This window comes from Sminthopsis crassicaudata, chromosome 1 (assembly GCF_048593235.1).
Source record: "Sminthopsis crassicaudata isolate SCR6 chromosome 1, ASM4859323v1, whole genome shotgun sequence".
Lineage (NCBI taxonomy): Eukaryota > Metazoa > Chordata > Mammalia > Dasyuromorphia > Dasyuridae > Sminthopsis > Sminthopsis crassicaudata.
The window spans coordinates 453,645,052-453,662,569 of record NC_133617.1 but is presented as its reverse complement, the minus strand read 5'-3'; the positions used below and the strand labels follow the sequence as shown (position 1 = coordinate 453,662,569).

General features: G+C 33.7%; 3 protein-coding genes across 16 annotated transcripts in view; 2 read left to right on the top strand and 1 right to left on the bottom strand.

The window, feature by feature from the left end:
* Positions 1-6,849, top strand: part of PLAA (phospholipase A2 activating protein) — a 37,282-nt gene extending 30,433 nt beyond the window's left edge. The window contains exons 12-14 of the mRNA XM_074280770.1: positions 3,688-3,789; positions 5,242-5,406; positions 6,023-6,849. Coding sequence (XP_074136871.1) covers positions 3,688-3,789; positions 5,242-5,406; positions 6,023-6,588 — 833 coding nt within the window. The 3' untranslated portion in view covers positions 6,589-6,849. The remainder of the gene's footprint in view (positions 1-3,687; positions 3,790-5,241; positions 5,407-6,022) is intronic.
* The window catches only part of IFT74 (intraflagellar transport 74), a 177,004-nt gene extending 166,338 nt beyond the window's left edge, over positions 1-10,666 (bottom strand). For 6 of the 10 annotated variants that reach the window (XR_012484573.1, XR_012484571.1, XM_074280775.1 and 3 more), the window contains exon 1: positions 10,482-10,666. The gene's annotated coding sequence lies outside the window, so the exon portion shown is untranslated. The remainder of the gene's footprint in view (positions 1-10,481) is intronic. The other 4 variants (XR_012484572.1, XM_074280785.1, XM_074280773.1 and 1 more) reach the window with 1 other exon arrangement.
* The window catches only part of CAAP1 (caspase activity and apoptosis inhibitor 1), a 50,928-nt gene continuing 43,779 nt past the window's right edge, over positions 10,370-17,518 (top strand). For 2 of the 5 annotated variants that reach the window (XM_074280790.1, XM_074280788.1), the window contains exons 1-3: positions 10,370-10,664; positions 15,050-15,256; positions 17,429-17,513. In XM_074280790.1, the coding sequence (XP_074136891.1) occupies positions 10,518-10,664; positions 15,050-15,256; positions 17,429-17,513 (439 nt within the window). In that variant the 5' untranslated portion in view covers positions 10,370-10,517. Of the gene's footprint in view, positions 10,665-13,859; positions 14,024-15,049; positions 15,257-17,428; positions 17,514-17,518 lie in introns of those variants that run through there. The other 3 variants (XM_074280793.1, XM_074280789.1, XM_074280792.1) reach the window with 3 other exon arrangements.

The following is a 17,518-nucleotide window of genomic DNA, read 5'->3' as shown; positions in this document are numbered from 1 at the left end:
ATTTTGTTTACTATGTATTATTTTATATATGTCTTGCTGTTATGTCTTACACATTGTTATTGCTCTTTTGTTTATTAATAGACGCTCCTGGCTAGGGATAGAGTATAATCATTCCCATATTTTAATAAATAAAAATTCTGTGTATTGCAATTCCTTTAAAAATTTTTTTCTTTCTCTCTTAAGGAATGCTTGATAAATACCTTCCCCCGAAAAGAACATTTTTCAAGTACAAAAGACATATATTTGAAACCACAAATCTATCACATATAGTTTCTTTTTAAAAGTATGTCATAAAGTTGACATACTAATTTTAGAGTTATCAGACAATTACACATATAAGATATATGCAATGGCTTTAAAAGCCAAACAAAACTTTTTATCATCTATTTGATTCTCAGAGTAATAAGGAATCAACAGAATTTATATTTAGGAGAGGGAGAGTGACATAGTCAGACCTGTTCTTTAAGAACACTGGCTGGCAGCAGAGTGGAAGACAGATTAGAATAGAGACATGGGAGACCAATCCAAAAGTTATTGCATTAATCCAGGTGTGAGATAAGTGCCTGCCCCATGGTGTCTGTCAGCTGTGTGTGTTTGTCTGTGTGCATGCATGTGCACATGCAAAGAAAGGGACATAGAAGAGATGTTAAAGCAGCATTGATAAATGTGTTCAAATTGGATATGTTGGATGTGAGCAAGTGCAAGTGAAAAATTCAAAGATCACAGTGATGTTGCGAACCTGGGTAAATGGAAGATGGTGTTCACTTTGATGGAAGAAAGATAATGAATTTTATTTTGTTTGTATCTCTTTCTGATCCTCCTTATGTTCTCTAGAATATGTGTATAATTCCTAAAAGAACCTTTGTTTCACTTGTGCTTTACTAGCTTGCCTCTATCACTTCCAATGATCCCATTCCCTGAATCCAAGACAATAACCTCAATTTAATAATAAGCATAGTCAAGCAAAATGAATTGCCTTTTCTAAAAAATTAGGTCTTATTGTGCACATCTAATCAGTGTCCTTTCTATTAAGTCTATTAACCCAGACTTAATAGTTTCTATTAACTCTGTTAAGAGTTAGTTGGGTAGCATGCTTCATCATTTGATCTCCAAAGTATTAGTTCTTAAGTTGTTTTTCTTTAGTGTTGTAGTCGTTATATAAATTTTTCTTCTAGTTCTTCTCAATTTCCTGTGTCATTTCATACAAGTCTTCCCAGATATTTCTGAATCTATTCTCTTAGTCATTTTGAAACCAGTATGTCATTTTTGAATTCTGCCTTGAATTCAGTCAAAACTTAACATGTGTTAAATTTTTTGTTCAAAACTGTAATTTTTAGTAATGCTTTCTAAATTTTTATTTTTGTCTTATTTTTGTCCATATGAATAAGCAGAATTGAGTAATACTGGTTTGAAAAGTTTGGGGAAGATTTTCTGGCATATCTATATACTTCAAGAAAATTCAGTTCACATTAAGCATCTATTCTGTGCCAGGCACTGTGCTAAGTGCTAAGGATAAAAAAAGAGTTAAAATACACTCCCTGCCCTCAAGGAATTTGCAATCTAATAGAAGATCTTATTATTGAAAGGGGGACCAATATCCTGATATCCTTAATAGGGAGTTTACCTATTATCATCACTTGTCTCTTATGAATTTTGTTGTATGACCTTTTTCCTAGTTCCCCTGTGGATGTACTTCATCATTACTTAAAGAGTGTAAGGTGATCATTCTTCATTAGAGGAACTGGTTTTTTTCTTGGTATTTAAAAGCCAGCTATCATATACTTAGCTTGAAATGTTCATTAGTCCTTTTTTTCCCCCTTCTTGTAAGATTCTTATACCCTTTAACGTCCTAATACATCAGGGTTCAACTTTCTTCAGATTATCTTTTTTTTTTTTTTCTTTTTCTTTTTAGTGATCAATTTTTAAAGGATTCTTTCTTTCTTCCTGATACTGTAGAGTTATTATCCAAGTCCCTTTACCTTCCTCCTTAATGGTTGTCTAGGCTGTACTTAGGGTGTAAATAGCAACAGAAAGACACTGTAAAATTGTCATCTTCTTTCATACTTGTTATGAGATCTTTCATCTGTGTTATTACTGTTGGTAGTTCTTTTAATCAGCAATACATTTAGACATATTTTGTTTTCTCAGAATAAGCTGACTTAATTGGGCTTCATGCCAACTTTTCTATTGACTTCTTTTCTCTTCTAACTTTTTAAAGCCATATTATACTGCTAGTCTTCCACCATCATTTCCCAAAATGTTGTTTAATATATACTCTAGACCTATTTTGTTCATGGCTGAAAAATCTTTTCTCTTTCCCAAAGAGATTGTGCTTGTTGGTTTAGATGGAGTCTTTTTTTTGGACTTTTCACTTTAATGAATGCCTTGTTAGTTAAACATTTCTAAGGAATTATCACAATCAGTGTTTTTACTTTTGTCATTTCCCTTTTTTTCAGAAACAAACTTTTAAAAATAGGTCAGTTTGTAGTTGCAGTAAATTACATGCAATGTCATTTCATCTTTTCCTTCTAATGTGATGATTTAAACTTTTGCATTAACTAGTCTGGTTGTACACAGAGCTCATTGGTAAATGAATTACATCTCAGTAATCATACATTTCTTGTCTGTTAAGATATAGTCAGCTTCATTTTAAACATGTATTTGTCTATTCTGCCCAATGCCTTGTAACTGTTTTAAAAGAAAGTATAATGCATAAGGTATAGATTGCAAGCTAGAATAGTGTGAGGCTTCTGAGTAGTATATTGAGCCTTGAAATTCTTAATTGTGAAACAATTTCCAATGTAGTTTTTGCTGTCCTTCCCTATGCCCACCTTCATATTGGAGTCACCAGTTATTAAGGTATGTTATACTGACTTAGTTTGAAGAAGCATCTTGTCAGAGATTTTTCTTACTTCATTCTTTATCAAATATTATGCATAAGCTGCATTTACAATGCTCTTTTTGGTTATATCAAATTGTACTGGTAAATTGTGTTAGTGTAATGAGCTTGGACTTTATAGATTTATCTTTCTGAATATAAATGGCCAATTAAAAATGTATTAAGTATTGAATGCCTGCTATATAGAGCATTCTGTTATGAAGGCATAAGGAATTTAAAAAAAAATATGTAGAGAAGTTTTATTTTAAAATAACTTTCCGGTTTTGTTGAGTTAGGAGACAATACAAGTGATAGATTTGCTTTCCTGTGGTATCTTACATTCTTTTTACTCTCTATAATGGCTCAGGAGTCCTGCCTTCCACTTTTTAGTATCCTAGGACGTTTGTCTGCTATAAGCAATAAGTGATTTTGAAGGGGAAAAAAAAGGCTAGAGTTATCAGGAAAGGTTTCTTGCAAATGATAGCTTGTTGTTTCGCATTTATTTTGTAATCTTATAATATATTAAATCATCTTGACGTCACTCATTACACAAATGTCAAAAGTTTAAGCAGCAGAATGGTTCTTTGTTTATATTTCTAATTATTTCTTCATTATTAGAAAATATCATTTAATTAATATAAGCAAATGGTCTCAATATTTATCAAATTATGAAGGTTTTTAAAATAGTATTTTTATTCTTTGAACAATTAGAAATATTCTTGAATTTTGGGAATAAAAATATTGCAATTAAAAAAAAACCTCATTAAAACAGCTTAACAATAATCTTCATTACAACAATCTTTTTGTAGGTAGTGGTGTCTTCCAATCAGCTCCATTTAAAACACTAAATATATATTTTCCCAAGAAGGAAGCTGTCACATTTGACCAGGCCAACTTGACACAAATATTGGGTGAGTGTGATTTTATCATTAAATTCAATAAATATCACCAGGCTGCTTAACTTAGACAATCTAGTGACTCTATCCAGAACTACTCATTTGAGAATATTTGTTAATTTAATCAAGTTTTCTTATCCTCACAATGATTACATATTACAGGTGATAACTCTGTAAAATGGAATGAGGGAACTAAGGTTGATAATTTTTGAGAGTGAACTCCTAAAGGTAGTTTGTGGTCTAGCAAATATGTCTCTGGTGGGATTCAAATTCAGGCCATTCTTGGCATGAAATCTTGACTTTTTTGTGGTACATCAAACAATGCTTCACTATCATTAAATTAAATTAATAAACAAATAAATTTAATTAATTAATAATATTAATTAATAAATAAATAATTAATGAATAAATTAAATAATTTATAAATAATTAATAATTTATAAGTAATAAATATTTATAAAGAATCAATAAATTATTAATTAATAATTTATAAATAATCAATAAATTATTAGTAATTTATAAATAATTAATAAATTATAAAAATTCATAAAACTAAATAAATAAATAAATAATTTTTAAATGAATTAAATTAAATTAATACAAATGAAAATATAGTTGCTTTTATATTTGTTAGAGAAGAAATAGAGGTCATTGACTGAAGAAAGTTTAGGGTTTTTTCCCCTTTTAGATCAAGTCTGTAGTTTCTATAGATTGAAAATACAGAGACAGAAAGCAAAATACTTTAGAAATTCTTAGTAAATGACAAGTCTATGCAGTGTATTACCGTAAACCATATTTTCCCTTCTTCACCAAGATTTTATTCTTTGCCATGGACTGGATGGATTCTAAGGTCTTTCCCTTTCAATGCTAATATCTTATGTATAATCATAAGGCTACTAGAACTTGTTGCCTTTAATTGTTATAATTAGCATGTAAAACTTTCTGGCACTTTATTTTTTCTATCTTTAGAAAGGCAACCTTAGGTGTCACTTTGGATCTCTTAATTACAGTGTAAGATTGGGTTAGATTTTTTTATTCTTAGATTATATTAAAGGTGGAAGGGACATTAGAGTTTCTTTTGGTGCTAATTATTTTTAATTTGTAAGGCATTAAAACTTTGTTAAAAGAATATTCTTAGGGCAGCTAGGTGACATAGTGGATAGAGCACCAGCCCTGAAGTCAGAAGGACCTGAATTCAAATGTGGCCTCAGACATGTGGCCACATCCTAGCTGTGTGACACACCTGGGCAAGTCACTTAAGCCCAATTACCTCAGCAAAAATAATAATAATAATAATAAAAGAATATTCTTTAAATTAGAAACTTATACAGGGACAAAAGACTGTTTTCTTCCTTTAGTGCATCCCAAGTCATACTATGCAAAACATTTGCAAAGTAAAGGTTAACTGGCTGATTATAAATGATGTGCCTGTGATATTAATGGTTTTAGCTTTTGGTCACATCCTAGGTAAATTAAAAGAACTTAATGGAACTGCACCTGAAGAACAGAAGTTGACCGAAGATGACTTGATACTTCTTGAAAAGATACTGTCCCTAACATGTAATAGCTCTGCAGAAGGACCCACAGCTCACCAGCTTCAGACTTTGTGGAAAGCTGTTAACTGGCCTGAAGGTATATAAAACTTTTAAAGGGGAAAATTATATAAATGATGGGACAGAGGTTTAGTGATTTTAAAATCACGTTAAAATCAGCTTATCTGTTTTGCATTGTTTTTAGGTGACATATAATTAAATTTGGGGATCATCAGTTCATAAAGATTTCTCTTGTTACAAGAGTATCTTCAAGATAATAAACTCAAAATAAGATTAGGTACTAGAACTGTGATATCTATATGAAATGTTAGTTATCTGTAGGGTTAAAGAGCTTTTATATTTTTATAGGGAGTAAGAACTATCTCTGGCCTCTTCCATTACAGGATATCTTTGCAACTTACAATTTTAGAAAGTTGCTTAGAACACTGAGGGGGTTAAATGATTTGTCTGGGGTCATAAAGTTGTGTGTATCAAAGGCAGAACTTGAACAGGTCTTCTAAGGCCACCTACTCTATTGTGCTGTGTTCTCTTTACTTTCCTTATAAGTGCATTTAAAATATGAAAAATTAAATTATAATATTTTAGGAATAGAGGCATTTTGTAAAGGAGCTGTATATATTAGGAAAAACATGTACTTTAAGAAACTGGTGGTTTTTGTTTTTCGTTCAACTGACAACATTTTTTTCAAAATACAGATATCGTCTTTCCAGCACTTGACATTCTTCGGTTGTCAATTAGGCATCCTACTGTGAATGAGAATTTCTGCAATGAAAAGGAAGGTGCTCAGTTCAGCAGTCACCTCCTCAAACTTCTGAATCCTAAAGGAAAACCAGCAAACCAATTGCTTACACTAAGGACTCTTTGCAATTGTTTTATCGGCCAGGCAGGACAGAGGCTCATGATGTCACAGAGGGAATCATTACTGTCACAAGCAATAGAACTGAAATCAGGCAGCAATAAGAACATTCATATTGCACTGGCTACGCTGACCCTCAACTACTCTGTTTGTTTACATAAAAACCATAATATTGAAGGTAAAGCTCAATGCCTGTCAGTAATCAGCACAGTCTTGGAAGTTGTACAAGACCTTGAAGCCACATTTAGACTCCTTGTGGCTCTTGGGACACTAATCAGTGATGATTCAAATGCTGTGCAATTAGCCAAGTCTTTAGGAGTTGACTCTCAAATAAAAAAATATGGTTCAGTATCAGAACCAGCTAAAGTAAGTGAATGCTGTAGGTTTGTCCTTAATTTGCTGTAATTGTTTTTACTATACGGGGACTTAAAAGTTATGCCTTGATTAGTGGGTTTTTTTTTTTTTTTTCCTTATTTTACATGACTGAATATAATTGAAAAATACTGTGGATGAAGTAAAACTTAATTAAGTTTTGTTGAGTGGGAGGGAAAACAAATAAAAAACAATTTTTGCACTAATTGTAAACTGCGATACTTTCCTATATGGTTATGGGTAGGTTTTAGTGTATAAAACAAATAAATTTAAGGAAGTTTGGTGAAACAGTCATTGGTAAGACAAATATAGTGGATTTTTTTTTTTTTTTTTTTTTTTTTTTTTAAATCACTATCCAGGCAAAGAAGAATGAAAACTGATTTGGGAAGGTGTCACTGGAGTCTTTTTCCTTTATTACACAACACAGAATTATTGGCTTTTTATTCTGGTTCACCAGTTTTCATTGATAGTTAACAATATTGATTTATTTCAGGGCTTGAGAATACATATTTAAACATTTTAATTAAGTGCATCTTAAAAGACATCTTTTAAGTATAGGACAAGGGAGTATAGTATAGTATAGAGAATACTGGCCTGGGAATCAGGAGTATTGGATTTACATTCTTCCTTGGAGACTTATGGCTGAATGACCTGGGCAAGTCTCTTAATGACCCTGAATTTTAATTTTCTTATCTGCATTTGTTACTGCCAATATGAAAGGATTGTTGTGAAGAAAGCACTCTGTAAACCTTAAATCACTTTAGAAATGAGTTATTAGTAGAGTGTTTGTTGTCCATGCAAAAAAATGTGGAACAACAAATCGCTTAAATCTCACTATAAATTCAGACAAATTTGGTACCTGAAATTATTGGGTCCTGTGTTCTCTCCAGCCCTGTTTTTCCGGTCAATTTTCAGAGTATTTGCCTTTTCTCTCTAATTTTGACACCTACGAGTTTGTCAAGTCATTTTCAAATATAGATTGGATTTTAGATGGTTATTGCTAAAGTTAATGCAATAACTGTTTATGGTTTGATAGTGAAATTTCAAAGAAAGGTTAAATTATACTCTCTCTAAGCCTATCCACATAAAGCAGTGAAGCTTAAGTTTGTATTTTAGTGGAGAAAAGCTTTTTTTCTTGATATGTTGACACTTTTTGTTTTAATTACAACTTGCATGCATTCATTTGCACACATTTTTAGTATTGTAGAATTATGTCTTTGAATGATTTGTCCTGGCTGTCATAGATTTTTTAAATTGTTTTTTAAACTTCATGAGGCTATTTTTTTTTTTCATTTAAAGAAATCACTGATGCTGTTTTTGCACTATACTAATTTCTGAGTGTCATACAGTTGAATGTGTTCTAATATTGAAAAATTGCTAAGTAAAAATGATTAGCTTGTCCATAGTTTTATTTCATTTTGTTCTCTGGGACTGAAGTTAACCAGTGACCAGTTAATTGTTTTAGTATTTTCAATAATCTCTAGTAACTGGATGTGTTTATAACATATTTGTCTTTATAAAGTTCTTTATAGTTATAAAGCATTTTATATTTTATGTGTTATTTGAGCCTTATCATATTCCTTGTATTTATTTCAATTTTGCAGATTAAATTCTATTCAGCAAACTTAAGCACTCATAAGTTCAGCACACTTTGCTAGACAGTGGAGGAAGATAGTAAACTTAAATATTTAAAACGCAGTCCCTGCACTTGTGGAGCCCACATCAGATAGAGGTATACAAAGTACTATGTGAAAGCATCAAATAAGCCTTGATAGATATTATTTGGATTAGACTTTAAGGTAGGGTCCATGAAGAATAGCATGTATGCTATAGCACAAACATGCTACCTGGGTTTGGGATGTTAAGGTGTCCACTTTGCCTGGAGAACAGGTTTATGTAGAGAAAAGACATGTGAGATAAACTAAGGGAGATAATAGATTTTGAAGACTTTGAATACCAAACTAAGGAATTTGAACTATATTTGGTTGAAAAGCAAAAAGACTTTGCATTAGTATAGATAAGAGAAAGGATTGCTTTGTTGTGTGCAAAGGAGGTACAAATAGAAATGGCAAGTTCCTTGCTCTGAGAGAAGTAAAAATTTGGGTGAAAATGCTATTGTAATTACCAGGTAAAGTTACTAACGAAACCTTGGATTATCAAACTGACAAAACTTGATATGACAGATGAAGTTAAAGGTCCTGGGTAAATGGCAGTCCAACTTGATATGACAGATGAAGTTAAAGGTCCTGGGTAAATGGCAGTCATTGACTGAAATTGTCAAATCTTAAGTTAGGAATAGGTTTACAAGTGAAGACATATTTTTTGATGACATAATGGGAAGTACTGAAATATGTGTTTCTTTGTCTAAGGTTATTGCTCTTTTTTGCATGACACAACTTGCTGAACATATAAGCATGGCAACCCCATAACCATTCTTTCATTCACTAAAACACATAAATCCTGTAGTATCTACAGATAAGCTACACAATGTCATATAATAAATAGGTGTGAAAGTGTGGAACTTTCAAAAGTCTTTGAAATTTAATCCAGTTTCACCCAATATGCAGGTAAACTGGCCTAAAAGGGTGAAATGATTTGCTTAATATAATGACATTAATAGTGGAGCCTAAATGTAGAACTCAAATCACTTGAGGATCTTTTTCCCTTTTACACCTCAGCCAAAATGACTGATTCAGATTGCTTAGCTTTTAAGTGAGAATTTTTTTGGGGGGTCTTCTCCTATTAAACTTTAAGATGAGGTGACCACGAAGAAAAACAAATGAAGGCAGATGAAGTTGATCCTGAGGGAAAGGGCACATAAAGGATGAGGCTTGTGTCTATCAGGCACAAGAATTGCTATGGACTTATCAGTCCTGTACTCATCATTTTTATTAAGCAACTATTTTGAACCAGGTACTGTGCTAAACTGTGGGGATACAATTAAAAGCAAATAACAGTTTCTGAGGGGAACCCATGTTTTAGTGGGAGAGACTACATGAAAACAATCTTAGTGGGAGAGACTACATGAAAACAATCATGTACAATGTGTATACAGGACAAATTGAAAATAGTCAACAAAGGGAGGGCACTAAATTTAAAGAGAATTGGTAAAGTACCTTTTAAGAAGGTAGGATTTTAGCAGAAAGGAGAAAATGCCAGGCATAAGAGTGGCCACTGACAATATTTCGAAATTGGAAGATTGGGAGTGTTTACTATGGAACAAGGAAGACAGTTTTTACTTAGATTGTAAAGTCCTTGGAGATGGGGTTGCAAAGTGTGAGTAATTTTCTCTATTGTAAACTATAGGAATGGAAGATCCTTGATTAGAATCGTCATTTCCTCATTTATTCTTCACAGCCAAATGGCATATTTAGATTGCTTACTTATTAAAAGATTTTTTTTTTTTCTTGTCCTATTAAACTTGACAAAATTCGGTGAGGGGCTAGGTGAGGGGGAGGGAGCCCATAAAGTGATTAAAATGCAAAGTCAGTCCAAATTATCAAGGGCTTGGAATAAAAAAAAAGTAGCTTATTTTTTATTTCAGAGGTGATAGGGAGCCACTGCTATTTATTGCGGGAATGGTGGTGACATATTTAGACCTTCGACCTAGGAAGATAAAGCAGGAAAGCCAATCAGAAAAATTACCCCTCCCCCCCGGAAAAACAAATACCACAAAAAAATCCATGCCTTGGAGTCCTCCATTCTAATGGATCAAACCCAGCAGTACCCCCGCCTTCTACAAGCCTTCCCTAAGAAGCCAGCTCACGTTCGAGCGCAGCCGGTACGTATTTTAGCTCCCGGAAGTGACGCAAAAGGAATGGAGTTGGGGCGGAAGTGGTGTTACTCCACGACTCCAGGAGCTCTTGGTGAGCCTTTGGTTCTCCATCAAAGAGCCGCGCTGGGGAAAAACTGAAATTTAGCGCTACCTGAATTCTCTGTCGAATGGTATCCGTGGAGAGGACATGACGGGAAAGAAGTCCTCGCGGGAGAAGCGGCGAAAACGGGGCCGGTCGGAAACAGCGACGTCCACGGCGCCGACACCTGCGAGCGGAGAGCGACGGAAGCGGAGAAGCATGGACTCTACGAGTCTCCCTCTTCCCCAACCACAGGTGGGGCGGCCCCCTCCCAAACCCCTCCTTCTGCCGGAGAGCTCTGTGACGTCACAGGGAGCCAATGGGAATCCGGGCCTGGTCCCGGGGCTGGCTCTGGTAACTACGGCTCTGGATGCTTCCTTCTGAACTCTTAATACCTTTCCAGCTGTTCTCTGCCTCCCACTTCTACTACCTCTTCACCCTCCTTGGGCATCTTTGGGCAGTTTTCACAGTCTTCATATCCACACACTTTAAAGATTGGGGATCCTCTCTCTCCTACCCTGTAGTAGCTGGCACATCACACACTCCTGTATTAGTTATATAATAGGATTGTAGCTTCAGAGCTAGGAACCCCCTTGGCAGTCTCTTTTCTTTTTGCTGATAAAACAACTGAGACAGCTTATTACCATCACCACCCCCAAACCCAGTGACTTGCCTATTGTCACATTGGTAGGGATTAAGAGATTTCGTATTTGAACCTAAGTTCTGAGTCTGTTCTTTCAATCTCACTACCACATTTTCCGTTTTCTGGGGAACAGAATTTGGATAACTATTGATAACAGGGCAACTAGGTGCCCCCAGTGAAAAGAATGCAGGACCAGGAGTCAAAGTACTACTTCTCAGACATCAGCTGTGTGATTGAGCAAGTCACTTAACCCTATTTGCTTCAGTTTCCTCATTTATTATATGAGCTGGAGAAAGAAATGGCAAGCTACTCCAGTGTCTTTGCCAAAAAAATTCTAAACAGATCCATGAAAAGTCAGACAATGAAAAACGACTAAGCGACAGAACAAATGACAATAATTTATATCAATAGTCATTACAAACTTGTAACTTTTTCTGGCAACATTCCTATTAAAATGTGGAGTTGAAATTTAGGAGTAAATGATATCTGAAGAAATGTTTGAGGCCTATCTCCTAGAAATCCATTTCACATCTATTGATTCATATTAAAATCTTATAATTCTTCTGAGAAGCTTAGCCTTTTAATGAATATTTTTACAAAATATAGATCTTAAGGAGTCTGGGAGAATTGTTTATATGTTTTCAACAGAACTTAGCATTTTATGAGTACCATGCTTTCAGTTTAGTATAATAGGATCTTAAACTTCTAGAACTTGAACTAGAAGTGCCTTTCAGCCCTAAATCTAGGATCCTAAGACGTGAATCTGCAGGCATTATAAGATTATAAAAAGAGAACAAAACCAGAACAGCAAAATATTGTGCAGTATTTTATTTGGATTTAGATGTTTGGTTTTTAGTCAGTATACAAGTTAAACGTAAACGTAAGGATTGCCAGTTTAGAACGATTTAAATAAAAATATTTATTAAGAACTTAACCTATTTGACAAGCATGACCAAGTATTGAGTATACAAATACTTGCTTTCTCTAAGTGGGAGAAACTATGGGAGTAGAAGCCAAGGAAGGATATTGATTTGGAGAGTTGATAATGAGTGACTGGAGCTTTTGGGGAATGGATTGATTTTATTTTTCTAGGAGCAATGACATGAGTTTATTTAATTATTTTTCCAGAAATGAAGGGAGCAGAGGAAAATGGCAGACTTGGACTTGGTGATAAGTGCCTGAAAATGCAGTTAATATTGCCTGAAGCAGGTCCTAGATGTTAAAAAGTCCTTTGGAATAACATATTTTGTGAACTATGGTTTTCTCCTATACTGAGGATACACCCTTTACTTTCTTCTTGTTAGCATTCCAGATTGAATTCCCCTTTCTGAAATCAGCCTGGTGATTGTTTCTTATAGAACAATAATATTCCATTACTTTCAGATACCATAACTTATTCAGCCATTCCCTAATGAAGCGTCCACTCAGTTTCCAGTTCCTTGCCATAACAAAAAGAGCTGCTACAAATATTTTTGCACATGTGGGTCCTTTCCCCTCTCTTTGGGATTACAGACCCAGTAGAGACACTGCTGGATCAAAGGAGTTTGATAGCCATTTGGGCATAATTCCAAATTGTTCTGCAGAACGGTTGTGTGATCTTCATTCTTAAATTGTCTGTGAACTTCCCCAATGGATGATGCCCATACCTTCCCTATCCTTAAGAAATTCTTTATCTTGCCACAGTTATTTCCACGTATCTCTTCAGTTAAATTTCTTGAGAAAGATGAACTTTTATTTCTTATTGTCTTCAAAACTTTCTGCTATTTGGTATTCCACTGATACTACTTTCTCTAAAATTGCCAATGATTCCCAAATTGCCAAGCCTTATTCCCTTTTCTCAAAAACTAATTTTCTGTAGTGTTTGATTCTCTTTAGATTTCTGTGACACTAATTTCAATACTTTTATCTGACTGTTCCTTCTTGGTCTCCTTTTTTGGAGCTTCATCTTTGCCATTCTCATTAAGCATAGGTGTTCCTCAGCATTCTGTACTGTTCCCTTTTCTATCTCCATAGTCTCTCACTTATTAATTTCATTTTCTCTTTTAGGTTCATTTCCATCTCTTTGCCAATAATTCCCAGATCTATTTTCATATTTAAATCTTCTCCTGAACTCCATTCCTTTATCACTAGTTGCCTTTGAAACTACATGTTTAGGGTGTAGAGCATCAGCTCTGAAGTCAATTGTGTGACTGTGGGCAAATCACTTAAACCCAATTGCCTCAACAAAACAAACAAACAAAAACTACAAATTTAATAGGCATCTCAAACTCAATAAGAACAAAATAGAACTCATCTTTCCCTCTTAACCCTTCCCTCTTCTGAATTTTCCTTATTTCTGTCAGGAGCACTCTCATGAGTTTCCTAGACCTACAAGCTAGCTCTTGTTCTCACTTCCTCACTCTCATTTCTCTCATTTATTTAGTCAGCTGTCAAATAGTATTATTTGGTGGCATAGTGGATAGTGAACTGGGCAGTGTTAGGAAGTTAGGGTTAGGGCCTGGAGTTAGGAAGATCTGAGTTCAAAACTGGCTTCAGATACTTTTTAGCAGTGTGGCCTTGAGTAAGTTCCTTTACCTCAGTTTCTCTCAGTTTCTACATCTGTAACATGTGGGTATTAATAGTACCTACTTTTCAAGACTGAGGACCACATGAGATTAATAATTGTAAATTGCTTAGTAAAGAACCTCATATATTGTTGTTGTTCAGTACTTTCAGTTGTGTTCAATTTTTTGTGATCCAATTTTGGGTTGTGTGTTTTTTTTTTTTTTTTGGCAAATATTGGCTTGGTTTGCCATTTTCTTCTCCAGCTTATTTTACAGATGAGGAAGTGGAGGCAAACGGGCAAATGACTTGCCCAAGGTCACACAGCTAATAAATATCTGAGGCCACATTTGAACTCAGGATGAGTCCTCTTCCTGACTCCAGGACCAACACTTGTATCCACTGAGCCACCTAATTGCCCCTGGCACATGTAAGTGCTGTAAATGTTAGTTCTTCTGATCCTCTTCCCCTGCTTCTTCTTCCTACCTCAGTTTTTCATGTGTTTCCTTTTTTTCACCCCACAGCTACCACCCTCATTCAGTTGCAATAAACTAATTGAGCCTCCTACTTTGTCTCTCTTCTCCACTTTTTTATCTACTCAGTTATGAAAGTTATTTTCCTAAAGTGTAGATGTGGCATGTTAACCTCTACAATTTCATTGGTTCCCTGTTTCATCCATGATAAAATTAAAAGTGCCCTAGCCTTTAAAGTCCTAAGCAGCCTTGACAATTTTTTAATGCTTCTTACTCTTTACTTTACCATTACTATTTATCTTGCCGGTTTCTAAAATTTTATTCTCATTTATGAATTTTATCTGGCCTCTCTGTCCAGCTCTGGCCTACTTACTGTTCATTGAATGTGATAGTTCCATTTCTTTGTCTTTGTAGTAACTGTTCCCATGCCTAAAATGCTTTGTCTCCTCACCTTCATTTTGGTGTCCCTGGCTTCCCTCAAGATGAGTCTAAATTCTACATTATTTAGGCCTTTCCCAGGCTAGAGCTTCCTCCCTGAGATTGCCTTCCATGTATTCTATGTATGTTTATGTATATATATCTACATACATACATACATACATATATGTAGGTACATACATTTCTATATATATCTTGCCCATATTTAGTTATTGCTGTTTTGCTGTTTCCCCCCCCCCCCCCCCTCATTTTTATGAACTTTCTGAGGTCAGGGAACAATTTTGCTTTTCTGTAAATCTGGCACTTGGCATATAGGTACGTGTTTGTTGACCAATTGATTATTGTAGTTTTTAGGTTCTTTAAGTTTTTCTCATTTTGATGGAAAACTTATGTGGTTATGATGGCAAGGTACATCTTTAAAATTTTTTTTAAATCTAGACTTGTCATTTTATAAGTATAGAGCGCGCTTGGTCAGGAAACCCCTTTTGATATGATATTAAAGTATGTCAACCATTTGTATCTAATCTCAACCTTTTTTATTTCAGGAAATGAAATGTCCATTGCCACCTGTGGAAAGAGAGAAAGAGAAAGAAATAGAGGAACCTAGTGATATTGAAGAAGGTGGATTGGACCTCACTGTATCACTAAAACCAGTTAGCTTCTACATAGCAGATAAAAAAGAAATGCTTCAGCAGTGTTTCTATGTCATAGGAGAGAAGAAATTGCAGAAGATGCTTCCTGATATCTTAAAGGTGCTGAAATACATACTTTGTCAGACTCAGAGTACACATGGGATGAATAAACCTCCTGTTTTGAAAAAGTAAAAATCTTAATTTTATGTCTGAAGAAGTTAGGTAGAGAGATACTGTTTTTTTCAGAATTAGACACCTCTCATCCTGTTGAGTTTTTTTTCTTCAGGAGGGCTCTTGAAAAATGGGCAAGATTTAATCTTTCTTAGAAAGGATTTTTGAAACAACTGCATTTAGACATTTTGTTATGAGAAAAAGGTTGTTTTTATTGTGTATATCTGAGACATTTATAAAGCCTCTAATTTATAAAATAATTATCCAGAACATAAATGCTAGTATGACCTTTAAACTTTATTAATTTCCATTCTACTAATTTGGAATTTGTGATAATTCCACTTCATTAAATTCCAAATGCAAAAATTAGTTGCTGAACAAATGAATATATGGGAAATTCTGATAATACCAAAATCCATATATGTTGCCATTCATACAATTTTAAAGCATCACCTTATTTCTGTTCAGTCTTATTTTTTATTTAAAAATTTTTAATGACAAAATTTGAATATATCAACAAACACGAACATTTAAATATGCAAAGAACAGTGAATTTCTATTACATAGATTTTTAAAACTCTATGTAAAATTTAACACATAGTAAAATTGGCCTTTTTTTTGTGTCCTCTTCTGAACTTTCTCTCCTTTCTTCTGTTATTTTGTTCAGTGTTTCATTGGTGTTTTTTTCTTTTTTTTTTTGGCATCACTGTTATTGTCCACCAACTTCTTTTCTTCCACTACTTTCATATAGAACCTGTCTCATTACAAATATAGTCACATAAAACAAGTCAAAACATTGAAAGTTACATTATTTTGGGCCCAAGTCCTTCACTTCTCTGGCAAGAGATGAGCCTTTCGAAATCATGATTGACCACTGCATTGAAAAGAATTCTGAAGTCTTTCCAAATTTCCCTTATATCATTGTAGTCATTGTGTTAATTATTTTATCTCTGTTCACTTTATTCAACATGTTGCCTAGGTTTTTGGGTACATCATATTTACCATTTGGTGCAGTAATATCCTGGTGCAATCATAATTTATAATTTGTAGAGCTATTCTTTATTTAATGAGTACCCCTATGTTTGCAATATAACAAAAAAAGCTAGAAAATACATATATACATATATATGTATATACACATACATACACACATACATCATACATATATTTACATAGAGAAAGTATATGTATGTTTAATATATATATAGATATAGATATATGTTTGCATATAAATTTATCTTTTTATATATGGGTTCTTTCCCTCTCAAGCAGCTGTTTATGTAAAAAATACTTGCATTTTAACTCCACTCCGATTTCTTCATGTACATTAAAATAATGAAATTGTATTTCTTTAAACATATTTAAGGCTGGCTTTTACCCAGTGATATTAAAATTACCATGATATTAAAAAAGTAATTCTGGAGGAAATGGAAATAGTATTTATTTCTTTAAAAACTATTCATGTTCATTTCCATTCTAGAACCAAGTTTAACCTCCTTATTTGGTTGATGAGTATATGTTGAAACATTTAGCAGATGTATTATGTAAATACAGCAAGGATCTTGTAAGATGTCTTACAGAGATCTAGTATGGGAGCCTCCTCAACAATATGGATCACAAACCATCTTGGTCTTAGAGATCTAAGTTTTAGGGAGTTTCTTGAATCATACAGAGATTAAGTGATTTACTTAAGGTTACCCAGCTAGTTACTAATTTTTAGATTCGGGATATGAACCCATGTCTTTCTGACTTCAAGTCCAGATCTCTATCTATTACGCTTTTCTTTTATCTGATGATTTGCTTGTTGTATGTAGTCGAGTTTACTACTGAAAGTATTCATTGATTATTGAGGGTATCTTAATGTTTACCCTGTTTTTCAGTTTGTTCTGTTATAGTAAATGAAGTTTTATACTCAATTATCCTCTTAAGAAGATGTATTTGATTTTCACTATCTAGTTATCACTTTTCAGATAGTTTTTAGATTTCATGTTAAGAAATAGCTTATTTAAATCTCTTCAAGGACTTAAATATTTTAGTAAGTGATTTAGCTAACCAGTGTTTTAGTAGTTTTCAAGAGGGTATTGGAAATATTAATGTATATTTGTTTGTTGTTTTCCTTAGAATTGTTCAATAGATGAAATTAAAAAACTTTGCCAGGAACAGTTAGAACTTCTATCAGAAAAAAAACTCTTGAAGATTCTTGAAGGTAAG